The sequence below is a fragment of the Lotus japonicus genome, chromosome 1 (assembly GCF_012489685.1).
Source record: "Lotus japonicus ecotype B-129 chromosome 1, LjGifu_v1.2".
In the NCBI taxonomy this organism is placed as follows: domain Eukaryota; kingdom Viridiplantae; phylum Streptophyta; class Magnoliopsida; order Fabales; family Fabaceae; genus Lotus; species Lotus japonicus.
In genome coordinates this window covers 94005841-94027740 of record NC_080041.1, presented here as the reverse complement: position 1 = coordinate 94027740, position 21900 = coordinate 94005841, and the positions used below count along the sequence as shown (strand labels likewise).

General features: G+C 35.2%; 2 protein-coding genes across 2 annotated transcripts; both read right to left on the bottom strand.

The window, feature by feature from the left end:
* Positions 1 to 17058: 17058 nt before the first annotated feature.
* LOC130727955 (F-box/kelch-repeat protein At3g23880-like) lies at positions 17059 to 21701 on the bottom strand. Its single transcript, XM_057579268.1, has 4 exons — positions 20457 to 21701; positions 19914 to 20085; positions 17833 to 18197; positions 17059 to 17451 (listed from the first exon to the last, which is right to left on the bottom strand). The coding sequence occupies exon 1, from the start codon at positions 21672 to 21674 to the stop codon at positions 20511 to 20513; it is 1164 nt and encodes a 387-aa protein (XP_057435251.1). The 5' UTR covers positions 21675 to 21701; the 3' UTR covers positions 17059 to 17451; positions 17833 to 18197; positions 19914 to 20085; positions 20457 to 20510.
* On the bottom strand, positions 17842 to 19128 carry LOC130712611 (F-box protein CPR1-like). Its single transcript, XM_057562440.1, has one exon. It carries the CDS (start codon positions 19126 to 19128, stop codon positions 17842 to 17844), a length of 1287 nt encoding a protein of 428 aa, XP_057418423.1.
* Positions 21702 to 21900: the final 199 nt, after the last annotated feature.

The window sequence follows — 21900 nt, the reverse complement described above, 5'->3', positions numbered from 1 at the left end:
CTAACAGTTTGTTTCCTTGTGCCCAATGCCAACCTCAGTATTTTCAACAGGAGTCAAATCTGATTAAAATATTCAAGATGGGTGAAGTGAAAAAGAAACTTCAGTCATTTAGCAATAAGTTGTTGTTTCAAATGCTAAAGATGTAATTTTCTTAAGTAAGGTTTTGTGTATGAAAAAACTCTCGTTTGAAAAGCTAACTTCATTAGAATATGAATGTTTAATTTCTGACTCGAACATGATTGTTTCTCCCGAAGAATATCAATGTTAAAAAAAAAAAACAAAAGAAACTTGAGTCCTTTTATCAAATGCCCTCCAATTTATGAGGATAACATGCGTGTTCAACATGTCTTATCAAGTATACACAGCTAGTCACATACAAATTATTCATTTTCAAGATCATGTAATCATGAAGATCATTGTTTAACAAAGTGGGTGTGAAGGGTGAGGTTTGTTAATAGTTGAATACATGATGAGAATATATTTTAGAGAAGTAGCAATGCAGCAATGAACAAACCCTGTCCCAGGCCCTAACAATATGAAAGCCACCCAAGATCTGGGCTTTGAAAAAACGTGCCAATTTGGACATGGACATTACAGCTTTATAATATACAGTGGTTGCTTGCACTAACCCAAATCAGACCGTACAACTGAAAATTCACCTTAATTGAATATTTGAACATCCTTACATTAACAATGACCAAAGTGTTGAATCCCAATTATCATAACACAAACTTTAATCAACTCAACAAAACATGATTGGTGACCCTAAAGCATGAAAACACATAGAACTAAATCAACTAATCACTAGTAATCATTAAGCAATAGAAACCTCCACTGTAGTCCTGCATCATCAACATCAAACTCATCACTAAAATTGGGTATAATGAATAAGGAGGTGAACACTTGCAATTTATAGAAAATTTGGCTGTTGCTTGAAAATTGGATTTGACCTAATGCCATTATATCAAATTTCTATTGTAGCTAACACAAATTTCCCTCTAACTTTCTTTGCTTCTAATCTTAACACAATTTCCCCTCTAATTTAATATTCCCCCTGCCCCATCTGAGACAACCCTACTCAGATTATATGGGCGAAGAAGATTATGCTCATGACTTCATCTTTTTAATTGTTCAGCAAGTCTCAACTTCAAAAGCTGTAACAAAAAATCATCCGTAACTAGGATCTATCTTAAACAAAAAGGCGGTGTTTGTTAAAAGTTTTAGATTAACTGGACCAGATTAACTATCTTAAAATGATGTTTCTCACAAATCTCATTTTTAGTCATGTTAATCTTGGGTAATTTTTCTTTAAAAACCAATTCTTAAAAAGAGTTCCTTATTTTTAGTTTTTGAAAACTTAAATCCCAAAATGTCTAAAAAATGTATCCCAAAACATCTCAAAAATGTTTAATGTTTCTATTTTTAAGGTAAAAACTTTACAAAATATCTTGTTTCTGGAGTTAGAGGCCTAGGGCGAGGGTTTATCTCGTTTCAGCTTATTTTAAAAAATTAATTAAAAAGTTATTTTCAAACTCTAGACTGTTAAGTCATAGAGACTCTGATATCACGTTGAAGAATCACTTATCTCAAAAGCTTAAGCTATTGAGTAAGTGTTAAATGAATGGATTTTTATTATATTCTAACAGATGTTAATTTTTCAATTTAAAAAAATAATTATTTTAAAAAAAATCTAAACACATTATGTGGAGAAACTACCTTAGAGTTCATTTGCTTTAACTTATTTGTAGAGAAAATCACTTTTTTAATTAATTACAATTTATTTTTCAAAAATCTTAAGATGTTTGTTTCTATTTTTTAAAAAGTAATTAATTTATAAAAAGTTGAAAACAAGTTAGTTGGAAAATCTACTTTAATTAGCTTATCAGAAAAATATATTACGATAGATAAGAGAGAAAATGGAAAAAAAAGTTATTTTAATTAGTGTAACCAAACACAAATCAACTTTTCCTTTTCTCGAAATTTCTAAAAAATAATGTCTTTTTTTAGTGACCTAAAAGTCATCATTTTTTTAATTTGAAACAAACACACTCTTAATTAACTTATAATAGATGAGAGAGAAGATGAGAAAAAAGATTTTAATCAATGTAGTCAAACAAAATCAGCTTATGTTTTTCTCAATCTCTAAATTCTCTTTAGAGAACTAAAAATATAATTTAATATGAAACAAACACACTTTAAAGAAATAATCCGATTTATGCGTTTTTTTCAAAAGCATACACAAACAACTTAAAAAATGTATAAGTGATTTTTGTAAATATAAATGATAATATCACCAAATAAGCAATGACAAACATTTCACTTTTTTATACTCAATCATTCTCCGTAAGAATGGAGTTTGGAATCTAGCGTAAACATACTGACACACCCGATTGTGAACGAGATCACTACATTCAGATTTCGGAGCATCTGCAGGCAGCGACATGATAAGCTGGAAGAAGGCCCATGACGGTAAGTACTCCACGAGCTCTTCATACAACTTCATAGCTGGAAATTTAGAGGGCACACCAATCATTTGGAAGCATATTAGAAAGTGTAAAGTCACCGAAAAGATCAAGTTCTTCCTTTGGCTGGTCACGCAGGAGGCGCTCCCCACTAATGAGAAACGATACAACTGCCACCTTGTTGCAACCAGTTCGTTTACTAGATGTCTCGCAGAACTAACATACTGTTTGGTTCAAAGGAGGGGAGAGGAGGGTTTTCAATGGAGGGGAGGGAATGGGAGGGGAAGGGAGGGGAGAGATTTTAATACTAATTACATTTGGTTCAGGGGAGGGGAGGGGAGGAAAAATAACTTATTTTTATTTGGTTCATGAGGGGAGGAAGATATTTTATAATTAAAATAACTTTTACCCTTTTATATATTTACTTGAATTTAACAACACAATATAACATCCTTCTTCATAACAATTATTCTGCATAATTTTATGAATATCCAGGGTATTTTGTTTATATGAAAATCATTATTGATATTTGTAAAATGGATAAATATTCCACCCGTTGAATCTTTTTCTTCCTGGTCTCTATACTCTGGGCATGTCTGTTACCATTGGATTCGCTTGTGTTTTTGCCAAAGGCATAGAACTCTTTCAAAAACATGACTGTGTTGTAATATTTGCTCAACACAAACAAAACTGCATCTCCAAAAACATGATTAAATTAACTAAAACCCCAAAATGAGATTTAATTTTGTTAAGAAAAAAGGAAAAACAAGAGGGGGTTTAATTTGATTACGTACTAATGTTAATATGACAGCACCAAAGAAGATAAAGAGGCGATAATCATTAAGTTGTTATATATATATATATTCCACTTAGAATTTTAAAAGAATTTAATTGATGTTTTTTTTCCAAATATTGTCTTATGAGAAAAACACACCATGAGTAATAAAAATATAGTTTAAAAGATAAAATAGAAAAACAAATAATATTTTTATAAAAAATAATATATGAGATATAGATTATGGTGGGTTCAACTAAAAATAAAATAAGCAATTATGGGTGGAACAAATTTTACATGGGTTGCTTAAATCTTATGTGGTAATTTAGGCCCAAGAGAATAGTATTTAAATAAGCCAAGTAACAACTTGTTAGAACCCTTCCCTAAAGATGAACAAGCAGCGACGAAGCATCACGGAGGAGAACCCTTCTCCCTTTCTCCCTGAAGAGTTGATTGTACAAATTCTGGTGAGACTACCAGTAAAATCTCTTCTCCGTTTCAAATGCGTCTGCAAATTGTTTGAGACTTAACGATAAAGGAAAATTGCTTGAGAATCGTGGACTTTAGCAAGGGAAGAGGACTTATAGGAGAGATTGTGTAATATATAGATATCCACAATTACATAGACATATGATTAGTTTGAGGAAGCAAGTGAAGAAGATGACCAACCAAAACAGTCATGAAGTATCAATGTATGTAATTCTCCAATCCTTTTCACCATTTTATTACTATTACCATTTACCATGCATAAATAAAGATGATAAGTTATATACAGAGTGTATGATTACATGAAAATGATTCCTTAACCTCTCTTATACTCTCTCCTTCCGAGATAGTTATATTTTTCTCTCTATAAATAAGTCATATATTATTACTTGGCTTTTTTCCCCTGCCTTTTTTATATCTAATTTCTACTGTACTGAATTATGTTGCTGCTCTTTTCTTTTTCTGTTTTATTATCTTGCTGGCCTTGTGCTTCCCTCCATGTGTGGAGCCTTGGCCCCTTGCTGTACCTGTTCCTTGAGCTCTCTTGGTTCCTTTCATTATCAATAAAGTTTTTGCTTCCAAAAAAAAAGAAATTCCAAAAGAAAGATGATAATTGGAGGTCTAGTGAATTGACTTTTGGTTTGGGAAAATATTTTGTGTCACTTGCTCAAAATAATGAAAAGACAATTAGGGTGGAATGTTTTTAAGAAAAACAACAACAATCCAAAGTGAAATAATAGTTCTCAAACTATACAATGTATATTATGGTGACATTTACAATAAACTCATTTTTCTGCATGCATAAAGTACGCAAGAATACTCTATATAGTCAGGTCAATGTCCTATCTTTCCTTCAAATGATGATACGACAAGAAGGAAACAAGAAAATTGAAGAGAATGTAATTTATATGACATGAAATAGTCGTATGAGTATGACCGATGTCTTTTTTAGTGGTGATTTTAGTAAGGGAGGAGTGTGGGTAGACTTTAGAATTTAATCATGTTTTGAAGTATGAATGTTAGCAAATCCTTGTTGGAATTAGTACTTGATATTTTGTATATTTATCTTTTCTTTTCCCTCTTAATATTATTCTTGTGTTAGCAGTTTTCCCTCTTAATGTCTTTTAATATACTTTTTTTTATTTTGGCACATATATGTATGTTATTTATGTTCAGTTCATTATATGGTTTGCTGTTTTATGTGTAAACAGTGTGAAGATTAAGAATAATAAGGAATTAATAGCCTGGAAACAACCTAGGCCTGGTATACTCAAACTAAATACTGATGGTTTTGTGTTTAAATATGATCTTCGAGCCGCTTGTGGTGGTTTGATTCGTGCTAGCTCTGAGAAAGTGGTGGCTGGGTTCTATGCTTGCATGGAACTCTGTTATGGCAGAATTGTGGGGGATCCTTAAGGGTCTTAGGCTAGCTTTCGCTCTCTCCCCTGCGGGCCTCATCGTAGAGACAGACTCTAAGGTTGTGTATGATCTGATAACTGTTAAATACCCTTATGCTCATCCGTGTGCTGACTTGGTTAGGGATATCCAGTTCCTGGCCTTCTTGAATTGGGAGGTCACTTTTCACTTGATCTTTCGTGAGGCCAATCGAAGTGCAGATCATCTGGCTAGATGTTGCCATAGTTTCCATGAGATAGAATTTGACCAGGATCATGTTCCTCCTTCTCCTTTTTCCTCTGTTAAGAGATGATGTTGTTGGGATAGCTTTCCCTAGATTTGTTGGCTAGTCTGTTTGTTCCTTTGGGCTTTTTCCCCTTATAATACTCATTAGTGATCGTCTGGTATATGAAGATATTTATACTTCGTTTCATATACGGAAATAAAAAAAGTAAATGCCTTAAATGAGCATGTGGATGAAAAATGTTTACAGGCATGCAGAATGCATCAAATGATATTAATTATGGTTCTCTAAGTTAGGAATATCATCATCTGTTATTTGTAGTTAGAAACCGGCGGTACATTCTAAAAATAAACTATTTGTTGAAAAGTCTCGCATCGGCTAGAGATCTGGTCTAATAAGTCCTTTTAAATGAGAGTGCAACCCTCATGTCTAAGCTAGCTTTTGGGGTATAATTAGGTTTAACCTGAATTTTAAGACTATCAATAGAAACTAATGCTTTGGACAATACTCAATAAAAATCCTATATGATCTGGTCTATAGTTTGTATCTTCTCTGAGGCTTTATTATTCTTGCAGATGAAAAGCAACGGATGGATATAGAAAATCAGAAAATAAACTTGAAACTACTTAAATGCATGGACGTTCATGTCTCTTGCCAGAAAACATATATATGCTGCAAGGATGTGTGATACTGTTTCAGTTACTGGTTTGATGTTTACCAAGTCTACACATTTTTTGTTTTATGATAAGTTTTCTGCAGATAAGAAAGCTCTAGAATCAAGGATTAAGTGGTAGAGTAGTATACCATAGCTTGAGAGTTGGACAAGTCTGTCCATTGTTTACAAGAGCACACATACTAGAGTTGATTTTGTCTCGACAGATATCGGTAACCCACTGACATTATGATAATGTTTCAGGAAATGAATTTGAGCCTTAATCTTTAATGGGCTGTTGGATCAAATACTTGTTGGAAAACATAGCTTGGTTTGAAATACATAGTTTGTTTACCTAAATAGTTATGCACTGGATGTAGTGATGTGCACCGGATGTCCGGATGTATTTATGCACTCCGATGCTCAAGTCAGAAGATAAGGAAATAAAAGGTAAAAAAAATTAACAAATAGTTTTGGGGAGAAGAAGGAAATTTAAAATAGAGGGAGAATATACGACAAAGACACAAGAGTAGATACTTTTTTTTAAATCTAAAAACATTAATTATGTTCTTAGGTAGTGTTTGGCCCAACTTTTTTGTGGGTTAAAAGTAGAAGTTGGGCCAAATAGTTTTTTAAAAAAACAACTTAAATTAAAAGTTACTTATTTTTTATTTTTTATGAAGGAAAACATAATAAAAGCTCTAAAAATAAAAAGTTAATCTGTTTTGTCTTCTTCCTTTTCCTCTGTGATATTATCTTCCACTAAGCAACCGGTTCTTGGGTCCGCTCTCCTCCCCCTCCGATGGCTTCTTCTTCGTCGTGTCCCTCTCCTCTGGCGACTTCTTCTTCTCTGTTGCGTCCCTCCCTTCCAGCGATTTCTTCTTCTCTACTGTGTCACTACCCTATGGCGGCATCTTCTCTGTGTTGAAGTACATCAGCTCTTACGAGTATTTGTTAGTGACACCTTCTCCCAGATCTTCACCCCCAAGCAAAAAGGTTGAGAATTGAGAACAAAGTCCTAAACCATTAGGCTCCTCGATCTGTCATCTCCTAGATTTGTCATCTCCCCTTCTCCTCTCCTTCACACTTCAAATCTGGTACTACATGAAGAAGATGCAAGAGATAAGGCACACAAAGGAGTGCTCCCATCAACGAAGATGTTACAGATGGTGATTTGGTGGGGAGGGATGCTGCAATTCGGTTCCTCTATAATTGGAATTGGAAATAAATGGTAACAAATAGCAAGGTTGTTTGAAAAAAATTGAAGATGGAGTTGTCACGAGACGGTGGCAATGTGGTTTTTCCGGTAAAGAAAAAATGATGGAAGAGATAAGATAAAAAATGTTATTTTCAGCTAATGTTTTCTTGACAAACAACTTTTAACTTTTATTTTAAGCTCTTGTTTTTAACTTCTACTTTTAAGTCAAAAAATTTGGGCCAAATACTACCTTAGTCCATCTAAAATATTCGAGTTTTGATTTTATTCTCTAGTAGGTGCAAAATTACTAACTCGTCCCTCAAGTTAGGATATAATCCACTTCTCATCCTCATTGAAGACTGGGCTCTAGCAACTTTACTAAATATTATTATCGGTCCTACGTGGCGTATCCACATTGAAATTCTGGTTCGCGCACAGGACAGATGTCGAACACGATGTTGGGACAATCGGTTCGACAATTACACAACAGTACAGAAATTAAGCCACAACGTTTAATACAGTAGAAACAACACAGTAGCAACAATAAATCACTAAAAAACACAGAGAATTGTTAACCCAGTTCGGTGCAACATCACCTACATCTGGAGGATACCAATCCAGGAGTCAATCCACTATCTTAGTAATAGCTCTCAGGTCATACATGAAGGTCCCTCCTATACCTAAGTACTCCCCCTTAGTATAGAGCCTCTTCAATGTCTACCACTATTACAACTAGTGATTCTAGCTTAGCCCTTCCCTCTAAGCTATGAGAAAACTTTCTCTAATCCCTAAAGACCATTGCCACAGCGATCAAGACATGTTTATCAATAAACAAGTTTGATGAGATTACAACTCAACTAAACATATCAACTAGTACTTGCAATAGCACAGGAAGCACTAAGTTGTTACAATACTCACAACAGGACTCAAATAATAAACCCTAAGATCAGTATATCACGCTCAGAATCCCTATTTTGCTAGGGTTTATAAACTTTTTTATATAGACGTTCACGTGAGGCTTGGATCTTCAATGGGCCGAACGTCATAGAGTCCACAACAACACTTCTGGAAAGAATCTTCAAGGAATCAAATCTTACCAGAATAAAATAACAGAACCAAGTAAGTTTAAATTCAAACTTTGAGATATACTTGGTTCACACGTTATCAATCTTGTTACTTCAGCCAAGATTAAAACAAACACGCCTTCAGAAGATAAAACGCACAACATAGAATAAATCTTCTGAATTCCCTTACAGTCAGCAGCCCAACAAATAACTTGATTTCAGCGATTGAACCACCAACATACGTAAACACACCATGTTGTTCCAGATGTTGGAACATATGATTGCACATCATGTTTTGAGCAAAATGCAGCCAAGAAAAAGAACTACAGTCTCCCCCCCCCCTCTGACAAATTTTGGCTAAAACATGAACTGAAGGCCAAACAAGCACAAACAACAGTACTCAAACAACATTAGCTAAAATGCAGACAATCATAACAAAGGAACAACAATCTCCCCCTTTGTCAAATTTTAGCTAATACAATCCACTACCATAAAAACTCTTCAGAATACTTGCAGCTTGAATCATCAGAGAAGAGTAACCAGAATATATCAAGGTAGCACACTTCAACATAGCTATTTGTAGTAGCTATGCACAAACACAATCTCAGAACCATACTCCATACTCAGTGCAGTATCAAAACCATATCATAGTTCAGCACAACAGCACACACTTAACACCCTATAAGCAGCAAGATCTACACATACTATTAATACTATTACTCCCCCTTATTAGCACAATTTGACAAAGGTAGCTAGATGAAACCAGGAAACGTGTTAAGACTAAATCCACAAATGCTTACCAGAGATGACCATTGTAGGCAGCCAAAGTGCACATAACAGATAGTCATAGAGTTATGACAACCCAACATCAGCAAGAAATTCCATGATATCCTTGCACTTCATAGCTTCTTGACTACACTCTTTCTCACAACCAATATTTTCCTGACACACAAGTTTCCACTTCTGAACATTTGCTTCAGGATGGAATGACACATTATCCAGAGGAGCAGGGGGAACATTAACAGGAACTCCCTTGCCACTTATCTGTTTTCTAGCAGTGGGCACAATGTTCTGCACATCTGGTTCAACATTTGTCTCTGAATCATTAACAGAAACTTTCTTCCACTTCAGAGATCTTGTCTGGGTATGCAAATTTTCCTTCTTTCCTTCCTTCTTATTTAGTACAACAGCAACATCCTTGTTGGTTCTGGGAAAATGACTAGGAGCCTTCACAATCTTTTTCTCTTTAAGCCCTCTAGGTTTCCACTCTTTCCTTGCTTGAACATGTGAATTGGTCCTTGGTTGATCATGTTGATGAGGAAATCCATACAATCTGTAACAGTAGGGCCTTATATGTCCATATCTTCCACAATGATGGCATCTCCAACTCAAGTTCTTTGCCTTCTTGCCTTGTGGGTAAGTATATGGTATTTGTTGATACACATGTTCGACACAATGTTGTGGCATCTGGTTTGACATCTTGAATTCAGTTTTCCTTTCTGCAGGAACAAACTTACGAGTGATCTTTTTGGATTCTTCTAGTGTAGAGTCACTCCCATATCCCAAACCTTTCATATCCTTGACTGTCTTTCATGTTTCTAACATCAGATCAAACATATCAGTACCATTATTCAACATACGTACAGATTTTATCATACCTTCAAGTTTAGATTTCAGCACAGATACTTCCTCTTGAAGATTGTTATTGATATCCAGCATATTATGTTTTTCATTTTCAAGACCTTTGACAGTTCTCTCCAGCTTCTTACCATAGTCACACGCTTCTTGCCAATTCTCGAATAACAACTTGTATGTTTCAGCAAGTTCTTCTTCTGAAATTTCTCCATCACTGGACTCAGTCTCAGAATTGTATTTCACAGTAAGTCCTAAGACTTGATTTCTAATTTTATCTCCTTCAAAATCTTCATCAGACCAAGTGACCATCATCCCTTTTCCTTGTTTCTTCAAAAACGTTGGACATTCTGCTTTGATATGACCATACCCTTTACATTCAATACATTGAACCCCTCTGTCTTTGCTGGATTTCTCTTCATCCTTGCCTCTGCATTGAAAATCAAAATTCCTGGTAATGTCGAGCGACTTGTCCTGAACATTTGTCCTTGACATTTCGTTAATTCTCTTCAAAACTTTGTTAAAATTTCTACCAAAAACTGCTATAGCTTCTGAAATACTTTCACCAGTATCCTTCTCAGACATATCATCATCTAAATCTGTGCTTGAGACAAGGGCAATGCTTTTATTTCTCTTTTCAGGTCTATCATTCTGAGTCATTTCAAAAGTCATCAAGGATCCAATAAGCTCATCCACCTTGATACTGCTTATGTCTTGAGCTTCTTCAATAGCAGTTACTTTCATGTCAAACCTCTTAGGAAGAGATCTGAGAATCTTTCTCACAAGCTTCTCTTCTGACATTTGTTCTCCCAAGGCAAATGAGGAGTTTTCCATATCACGCAGTCTCATATGAAAATCAGAAATGGTCTCCTCCTCCTTCATCTTTAAGTTCTCAAACTGAGTTGTTAGAATCTGAAGTCTTGACATTCTAACTCTGGAAGTCCCCTCATGAGCAGTCTTGAGAATCTCTCAAGCATCCTTTGCCACAGTGCAAGTGTTGATCAATCGGAACATATTTTTATCCACTCCATTGAATATAACATTCAAGGCTTTGGAGTTTCCAAGAGCTTCTACATCTTCTTCTTTCGACCACTCTTCTTCGGGCTTCAATTCTTCTGTTGAAGTTCCTTCTTTAGATACTACAACTGGATGTTTCCAACCTTTCACAATTGCTTTCCATGTTTTGTTGTCCATAGATTTAAGAAAAGCAACCATACGAGCCTTCCAATAATCATAGTTGGTACCATCCAATAAAGGTGGCCTAAGGAGTGATCCTCCTTCTTTAATGTTGTCCATGAAACCAGAATACATATTCCCTGGAGCTCACCCAACAGAATAGGGTGTCTGCTCTGATGCCAATTGAAATTCTGGTTCGCGCACAGGACTGATGTCGAACACGATGTTGGGACAATCGGTTCGACAATTGCACAACAGTACAGAAATTAAGCCACAACGTTTAATACAGTAGAAACAGCACAGTAGCAACAATAAATCACTAAAAAACACAGAGAATTGTTAACTCAGTTCGGTGCAACATCACCTACATCTGGAGGATACCAATCCAGAAGTCAATCCACTATCTTAGTAATAGCTCTCAGGTCATACATGAAGGTCCCTCCTATACCTAAGTACTCCCCATTAGTATAGAGCCTCTTCAATGTCTACCACTATTACAACTAGTGATTCTAGCTTAGCCCTTCCCTCTAAGCTATGAGAAAACTTTCTCTAATCCCTAAAGACCACTGCCACAGCGATCAAGACATGTTTATCAATAAACAAGTTTGATGAGATTACAACTAAACTAAACATATCAACTAGTACTTGCAATAGCACAGGAAGCACTAAGTTGTTACAATACTCACAACAGGACTCAAATAATAAACCCTAAGATCAGTATATCACGCTCAGAATCCCTATTTTGCTAGGGTTTATAAACTCCTTTATATAGACGTTCACGTGAGGCTTGGATCTTCAATGGGCCGAACGTCATAGAGTCCACAACAACACTTCTGGAAAGAATCTTCAAGGAATCAAATCTTACCAGAATAAAATAACAGAACCAAGTAAGTTTAAATTCAAACTTTGAGATATACTTGGTTCACACGTTATCAATCTTGTTACTTCAGCCAAGATTAAAACAAACACGCCTTCAGAAGATAAAACGCACAGCATAGGATAAATCTTCTGAATTCCCTTACAGTCAGCAGCCCAACAAATAACTTGATTTCAGCGATTGAACCACCAACATACGTAAACACACCATGTTGTTCCAGATGTTGGAACATATGGTTGCATATCATGTTTTGAGCAAAATGCAGCCAAGAAAAAGAACTACACACATGTCAAATGAAGCTTGTGTGGATGTTTTAATATAAGGAGAAAATGAACTTTTGAAGTTAAATTTAAAAGGATTAACTATGTATTTAGTCCATCTAAAATATTTGATTTTGATATTAGTCTCTCGTAGGTGTAAAATTACTAACTCATCTGTTTGATTTAGGATATAGTCCATTTTTCATCATGTCGGAGGCTGAGCTCTAGCAACCTTACCAAGTGTCATCGCCAGTCCTACATGGAATATCCATGCATAAAAGGAAGCTTGTGTCGATTTTTTAATATAATTTTGAAATAAAAATAGTTAATAATAAAAAATATTAATTATTAATTAAAAAAACACAAAACCTTTAATCTCCCACTCTCTGCCTCCATTTTTCTTCATCTCAACCTAGAAATTCATGCGCTCTTCATCTTTATCCTCAAACCTTCATCACCCAAAAAACAAAAATAACAATTAACCATCATGGTAGAAATTAGGGTGGTCCTTTTTATTTCGGAACCACTGGTGGTTCCTTGTTTAGAACCGTTGGATGAAGAAATTTAAGAATATTCGTAAAATTAATGATTAGGATTGAATTATTGTTAGAAAGGTATGATTGTAATACCACCATAACCCATTTCTCTCTCCCTCAATAGACCCAGAATCACCAGCGCGACGCAACCTACACATTGTCGTTTCATTAACTAAAGATGCAAAATCTGAAAGAAGAAAGACTTACATACTCTTGAGGTCCCTGAAATTGTATGGACTATCAAAATAAGTCCCTAACTTTGTTTTCTCGATTTGGGATCCCTGGAAAAATATTTTTAATCTAAAAGGGTCCATACCCGTGTTTCATGCTTATGTGACTCATTTTTTACACATTCATCAATTCCACGTGTATTTTTTTTTCTTTTATTCCAATTGTGTTAATGAATTATAATTAACAATAAATCTCAAAATCAAACCCTAACTAATTAATCCCTAACTCTATCAGCACAAGAAGGAACCCTAAAATTAGAAAAAGGGAGAAAGAACGAAGAAGAGAAGAGAGAGAGAGCCATCAAAGGGAAGAAGAAGAAGAGCAACGCTCATGCTTCTTCATCTCAGCAACGCTCTTCCCTGATTTTCTGAACCATGACAATGTCATGATCTTGGAGATTGTGATTCAGGTACTCGGGTTCGGGTCGAGAAGCTTGGTGATGAGCCTTCGAGCTTCAGGGGAGAACCATGGAGGGCATTTGAAGTCTCCTATGTGCGATTCTAATCATCCATGTCTTCCTCCATGACTAGCAGGGCCCTTGGCTTTCCCTCTTTCCCGATCTCGTCCCTTTTCTATCTCTCGAATCTCTCTTTCTCTCACTGGGTTTGGGGTTTTTTTGTTAGGGTTTGGTTCAATTGCTAATCTGTGTCTGGGTTGAGAACAAGATGAAGAAGAAGAAGATGGTAGGAGGAAGGGAGGTGGTGGGGGTTGGGTCTGTTGTTGGGTTGGGGTTTAGGAAATTTTGGATTAAGGGTTTCGTCGACCGCCTCAACTTCCTCTGATGGAGGCATTGAAACAGAGGTTTCAGATGTAGGAGCTTCTTCCACCATTGTTGTCTTCGGCGAATTTCAGAGAGAGAGAGATAGGTTTTTGCTTCAGATTCCACCCAAAACCATGCTTCCTTCATCAACTGACGTCCCCGTCGTCGCCTTTTCTCCGTTCAACCTTCGCCTATGTCACCAACGAACCTTCTTCTTCCTTCACATCACCTCTGCTTCTTCTTCTCCTTCTTCGACAATCATCTTCTCCTGACCCTCTTATCAACAATCTGATCTTTGTTAATTAAAATAAAGAAATTTGTTAATTAAAATTTATTAACACACTTGGAATTAAAAAAAAGAAATCCACGTAAAAATTGAGCCACATAAGCATGAAACACGGGTAGGGACTCAATTAGATTAAAAAAAAATTCTAGGGATCCCAAATGGAAAAAAATTTAGGGACTTATTTTGATACTCCATACAATATCAGGGACCTCTAGAGTATTTAAGCCAAAAATAAAAAATGGAAAAGAAATCAGTTAAATGTAAAAGGATAACAAAAACTTCATTGTATTAGATTAGAAGAAAAGGAAATCATTTGGTTGATTAAGTTGATAATAAAACAATGAAAATGAAAAAAAAAATAGCAAGAAACTTACATGAAATGAAGATTAAACTATCAAAACAGGCATCAATGAAGGAAAATAAAATGAGTAACTTTCACCAATTGAATTAGCGATAACAACATACATATTACAAATAAACACTGAAACTTACCGTAGTGGAAGATGAGAAATGAGGAGAATGGATGGAAAAAAGAAGACATGTTGAGAAAGAACGAAATGTGAAGAATAAATTATGGTGAAATTAGAATAAATAAATCAAAAGGGAGAAAAAATGGGCTCCCACAAGATGGACAATGATAATGTAGAAGAACATCAACGCCTAGGAATGAAAATTGATGAAGAAGAAGAGATGAACAAGAATATTTTCTTACTTGATGGAAGATTTTCTTGTGCAAGGATGGTGTTGTTGGACAATCTAGAAGAGAGAGATTTCTTGCATAGAAATAGAAGTTTTGGAGATCAAGATGAGAAAGATGAAAAGAATTTGAAAGGGAAATGAAAAGACGTTTCATATATGAGAGAAAGAGGCAGAGATTATTGCTGTTTTTTGTAACCACAATCAAGAGTTACAAAACAACCAAGAATGTAAAAAGGTTGTTCAAGGGTTTTGTAAGATAATGCACGATTTGGATTAGAAGCAATCAACGGTAAAGATTAATTTCATAATTAATTTTTCACAAATTTACATATATGCCCATGAAAAAATATTCACTCATGTGCATTAATTTATTGAACTACTATCTTACCCTTAAAGTTGCACAAACTTCTTCTTTATATATATTATTGATTATTGATTGATATTGATATTGATTGATTATTGATATTGATTGATTATTGATTATTGATTGATAGATAGATAAATATAAATATAGATATAGATAGATGTAGATATCAATATAAAAAAAAGAATATTAGAAAATATTTGAATATGTAGAGCATTGAATATAAATGTGCTTCAAATTCTAAAGAGAAACTTAAGGAAACTTAGTTAACCAGTTCAATTATTCATTTTATGACATTTAAATCTAAAGAAGTATGTAAACTTAAGTAAATATCATGATCTATGATATTTTATATTCCATTTCCCTCCTGAAGTTGGTCTCAACAAACCTCTCCAAATGTCTAAATGCCAAAGAAGAATTCATCTAGAATTCATCTCCAAGTAGCAACTTGAGAAAAAATAAAAGCACAAACCAAAAGTGGAGGAAGAGAAGGGCCCTCCTACAACAGGGCTCAGTTTGAAGCGCTCAACTAAATTAGGGAGGTAACTCATAAGGAAAAAAGAAATTCAAATGAAAACTGAATAGAGTACAATTTGTCAATCATCATTGAGTTCTACTTCAACTACACATCAAACATTTTACAATTGAAAAGTACAAAAATTTAACATCTAAAATGTCATTAATTAAGACAAAAAGAGCAGACATTAGGTCAATTGCTGTATCCAGATTATCATAACCGGTTGGATATGCTGAATGAGCTAACTTCAAGGAAAAACACCATGCAAAGGAACTACCATCTGTGTATTTCAGCAACAACAAACATGACATTCACTTGAAAACCACTTTCCCTTACACTAGCAAAATCAATACATAACTTGGTGACTTGTAAACAGATTTATACCAACTAAAAGGGTCCAGAACATCCAAACTAGCAGAATATGGTCCTAAGGTTTTATCAAAAATTGGTTAAGAGCAATAAATGACTTGTGATTGAGTAGTTAAAAGGCAATGCAAATATTACACACAACACTCTTGACAGTTTATCGAATAGTACGGAAAATGTAATACTGGCAAAACAGTGTCCACTGTCCAATACTGCAGAATTCAAAAAATTGTCATTTTAATTTTCTAATGTCTCAGCAAACACATCAAACACACCGGCCTGAATGAAAGATAGATACTCTTAATTCATGTGAAAATTATAGAAAAAAAACATCCATTTTCTTTAAATTAAACAAATTTAGTCTTTTAGTCATAAGTACACTCTGCAATTCAACAGCCCTACTGCCAAAATAGGGCAGGAAAACAAAGCCCAAAAGTGATTGCATTTACCACATAAACCAAGCAACCAAAATTAGCAAACAGATCATGTTTTACCACCTCAAGCGTCTAATTTCTCAACAATTAAACCACAATTCTTAACATTAGATAATTTATGCTGTGAAAATGGATGCAGACAGGAAGAATGCATGACCTACCCTTTGCAGGGGCCACTGCAAAGTGCAAACCCTCACCAACACTTCTTACAAGCTCTTGCATACGTATAAGACTATAAGTTATAACACCAAATTGGATTAGCAAATTAAAGCATAAACCCATAAACAGAGAGAGATAATACTAATTAATGAGAACCCACTAACAGAGTGATTAAGCATAGAAAAAGAGTTACAAACCTACACAGCTCCCATTTAAAAGGACTTAATAGTTTCTATTGATAGTCTTAAAATTCAGGTTAGACCTAACTCTACCCCAAAAGCTAGCTTAGAGATGAGGATTGCCCTCCCATTTAAAAGGACTTAATAGTTAATTTTTAGCATGTACCTGGTTTCTAACTACAAAGAACAGATGATGATATACCTAACTAAGAGAACAGTAAATTAATATCACTTCATGCATTCTGCATGCCGGCAAACATTTTTCATCTGCACGCTCATATAAGGCAATTTCTGTTTACACATAAATAAAACAAATCATGTAGTGAACTGAACATAAATAACATACATATATGTGCCAGAATAAACAACCAGTATATTAAAAGACACTAAGGGGAAAAACAGCTAATGCAAGAACAATATTAAGAGGGAAAAAAGAAAAGATTAAGATACAAGATCTCAAGTACTAATTCCAACTAGGATTTGCTAACTTTCATACTTCAAAACATAATTCAATTCTAAAGTTTATCCTGACTAAAATCACCACTAAAACAGACACCGGCCATACTCATACAAGACCATTTCATATCATATAAATTATATTCTCTTCAAATTTCTCTGTTTTCTTCTTGTAGTATCATCATTTGAAGGAAAGGTGGGACATTGACCTGACGATATAGAGTATTCTTGAGCACTTTATGCCTGCAGAAAAATGAGCCTATTGTAAATGTTAGCATAATATACATTGTAGACAACTGTTATTTCACTCAAGATTGTAGTTATTTTTCTTACATAATTTTCCACCCAATTTGCCTTTCATTATTTTGAGCAAGCGAGACAATATTTTCCCTAACCAAAAGCGAATTCAGTAAACCTCCAAATATCATCTTTCTTTTTGAATTTCATGTATCACTTATTTATAGACAGAAAAATATAACTAGCTTGGATGAAGAGAGTAGAAGATGGGTTACAGAATCATTTCCATGTCATCATACACTCTGTATATAACATATCATCTTAATTTATGCATGGTAAATGCTATAATAGTAATAAAATGGTGAAAAGGATTGGAGAATTACATACGTAGAAACTTCATGACTGTTTTGGTCGGTCATCTTCTTCACTTACTTCCTCAAACAAACCAGGGAGTGATAGTAAACTCTCTGTATACAAATGTCTGTGTAATTGCGGATATTTATATATTACACAATCTCTCCTCTGAGTCCTCTTCCCTCGCCGAAGTGCACGATGCTCAAGCAGTTTTCCTTTATCATTAAGTCTCAATAACCTTCCACGCCCATTTGATCCAAAAACATCACCACATTTGGTGAAACATATTGGAAAAAAGAAGGAGTTGCTCGGAACATCAGCAGACAAAATCATCTTAGTCCAAGAGGATTGCACTTTATACTCTTTCATTATCCATATCTCAGTCATGCCACCTAAATCTGAGTAACACAGAGCAAGACACTCTTTCATCACTCTCAAAGTATATAATTTTTTGAAATCGGCCAATTCCAGAGCTAACTCATTTGACACAGCAATCTCCAATAAACTCCTCTCACTCAAATCAAAAGCAAGAATTACAAACAGATAATTAGGTCTACGATTAGCCAACCAATGAAGAGACCCATTCAAGAACAAACCATGTCTAAAATCAAATGTGAGACCCAAATATTTAACCTTCACACTAAAATCAAATTCAGGATCCAGAAGTTCATCATTGATGCTCAGGAAGAAGGATAAATTGGTTTTCAAAGAAAACACAATAATTTTACGAGCACGAAAACTCGATGTTATAGAAACTAACAAGTAGTCATCCGTTGATCGATCATACCCAATACCGTAAAGAGAATAGCGGCCCTCGAAAGGACAAAGAGTACCCAATGGAATTTGTCTTTGGAAACCAGTCGATGGGTTACACACACAAAAATAACCCAGGTGAGTGAGTAAGAGTACAAACCCTCTGCAAGAACCCAGAACCTCAAGACACTTACCAGAACGGGGCAGTGAAAGCGGGAGGCGGAACGGGATGTTGACGACTGCGATGGCAGATTCAGGTTCGTCAATGTCTAAGGATTCGATTTCGAATTGATCGTTGAAATCAAGAAAGAGACAGTGAGTGGGGGAAGTAGCTAGGTCAAATTGGGATTTGGCGAATTTGGGATCGGAGATTTCAGAGAGCCACAGTTTGGAGACGCATTTGAAACGGAGTAGAGACCGCACGGGTAGTCTCAACAGAATTTGTACAGTCAACTCATCAGGGAGAAGGGAAGAGAGACAAGGGTACTCCACCGTGCTGCTTCGCCGCTGCTTGTTCATCTTTTGAGTAGAGCTCAATTTTTTCGAAACCTCAACATCATCTTTATACAAAACCATTTACATGTCTTAAAAGCTAAGGAAAAGAGAAACAACATTTATTAAAAAATTAGGTTGAGAATTAAACATTTTCCTTTTCATTACGGATAACTTTTACTAATACCTTCAATTCTTATTAATGGTCTAGAAAAAGAAAAAATACATATTTAAATTAATTTTGGCTAAAAAAAAAACACTTTTATAAAAGTATGATTTTTTTTTCTATTTTATCTTTTAAAATGTATTTTTAGTACTCATCATGTGTTATTCTCATAAGGACAATGTTTGAAGAAAAACATCAATTAATTCAGGTTAGACCTAACTCTACCCCAAAAGCTAGCTTAGAGATGAGGATTGCCCTCCCATTTAAAAGGACATATTAGGCCAGATCTCTAGTCACTGATAGTTTTCAACAATTAGTTCATTTTCAGTATGTACTTGGTTTCTAACTACAAAGGACATATGATAATATACCTAACTAAGAACAGTAAATTAATATCATTTGATGAATTATGCATGCCTGCAAACATTTTTCATTTGCACGGTCATCTAAGGCATTTTCTGTTTATAGATAAAACAACAAACCATATAGTGAACTGAACATAAATTACATACATATACGTGCCAGAATAAAAAACCAATATACTGAAAGACATTAAGGGGAAAACTGCTAACGCTGAAATAATATTAAGAGGGAAAAAAGAAAAGATAAAGATACAAAATATCAAGTACTAATTCCAACTAGGATTTGCTAACTTTCATACTTCAAAACATAATTAAATTCTAAAGTTTAACCACACTCATACCTTACTAAAATCGCCACTAAGATAGACACCGGTCATGCTCATACATGACTATTTCATATCATATAAATTACATTATCTTCAAATTTCTCTGTTTTCTTCTTGTAGTATCATCATTTGAAGGAAAGGTAGGACATTGACCTGACTATATAGAGTATTCTTGACTGCTTTATGCCTGCAGACAAATGAGCTTATTGTAAATGTCAGCATAATATACATCTGTTATTTCACTCTGGATTGTAGTTGTTTTTCTTACATAATTTTCCACCCAAATTGCCTTACATTAATATAGCAAGCAAGACAAAATATTTTCCCTAACCAAACGTGAATTCAGTAAACCACCAAATATCATCTTTCTTTTGGAATTTCATGTATTAATATTTAATAGAGAGAAAATTATAACTAGCTAGGAAGGAGAGAGTATAAGATAGGTTAAGGAATCATTTTCATGTAATCATACACTCTGTATATAACTTATCATCTATATTTATGCATGCTTAGTGGTAATAGTAATAAAATGGTGAAAAGGATTGGAGAATTACGTACATTGATACTTCATGACTGTTTTGATTGGTCATCTTCTTCACATGCTTTCTCAAACTAACCATGGAGTGATAGTAAACTCTCTGTATACATATGTCTATGTAATTCCGGATATCTATATATTACAAAATCTCTCTTCTGAGTCCTCTTCCCTTTCCAAAGTGCACGATCTTCAAGCAGTTCTCCTTTATCGTTAAGTCGCAATAACCTTTCACGCTCGTTCCATCCAAAAACATCACCGCATTTGGTGAAACATATTGGAAAAAAGAAGGAACTGCTAGGGACGTCAGCCGACAAAATCATCTTAGTCCAAGACGATTTCACTTTATACTCTTTCATTATCCATATCACAGTCACGCCACCTAAATCCGAGCAACACAGAGCAAGACACTCTTTCATCACTCTCAGCGTATACAACTTTTTAACATCAGCCAATTCCAGAGCTAACTCATTTGACACAGCAATCTCCAATAAACTCCTCTTACTCAAATCAAAAGCAAGAATTACAAACAAATCCTTACCCCTAGAATTAACCAACCAATGAAGACACCCATTGAAGAACATACCCTGTCTAACACTCATACTAAAAGCAAATTTAGTATCCAGAATTTCATCACTGATCCTCTTTCTAGAGGGCAAATTGGTTTTCAAAGAAAACGAATTAATTTCGCAAGCACGAACATTCTTCGATGGTGTTATATAAACTAACAAGTAGTCATCCGTTGATTGATCATACCCAATACCGTAAAGAGAATAGTAAACCTTGAAAGTACAACGAGCATCCAATGGAATTTGCCTTTGGAAACCAGTCGATGGATTCCACACATGAAAATAACCCAGGTGAGTGACTAAAAGTACAAACCCTCTGCAAGAACCCAGAATCTCAAAACGCGCACCAGAACACGGCGATGAAAGCGGGGGACAGAACGGGATGTTGACGACGGCGGCGGCAGATTCAGGTTCATCAATGTCTAACGATTCGATTTCGAATTGGTCGTTGAAATCAAGGAAGAGACGGTGGGTGGGTGAAGCTGCTAGGTCAAATTGGGATTTGGCGAATTTGGGATCGGAGATTTCAGAGAGCCACAATTTGCAGACGCATTTGAAACGGAGTAAAGACCGCACCGGTAGTCTCAGCAGAATTTGTATGATCAACTCATCAGGGAGAAGGGAAGAAAGAGACGCGTTCGTGATGCTCCGTCTCTGCTTCTGCTTGTTCATCTTTTGAGTAGAACTCAAATTTTTTGAAACCCCAACCTCAATTTTTTATAGGCTTAATTCCATTTTGGGCTCCTGATGTTTCAAAAATGAGCGATCCGGGGCCCCCGTGTTTAAACGTAGCGGTCAGGCACCCCAACGTTTCAAAAACGTGCGTTCCAGGCCCTTCTGTTAAGTACCGTTAGTTTGACCAAACGGAACCCCTTTCATTAATTGACGTGGAATTTCT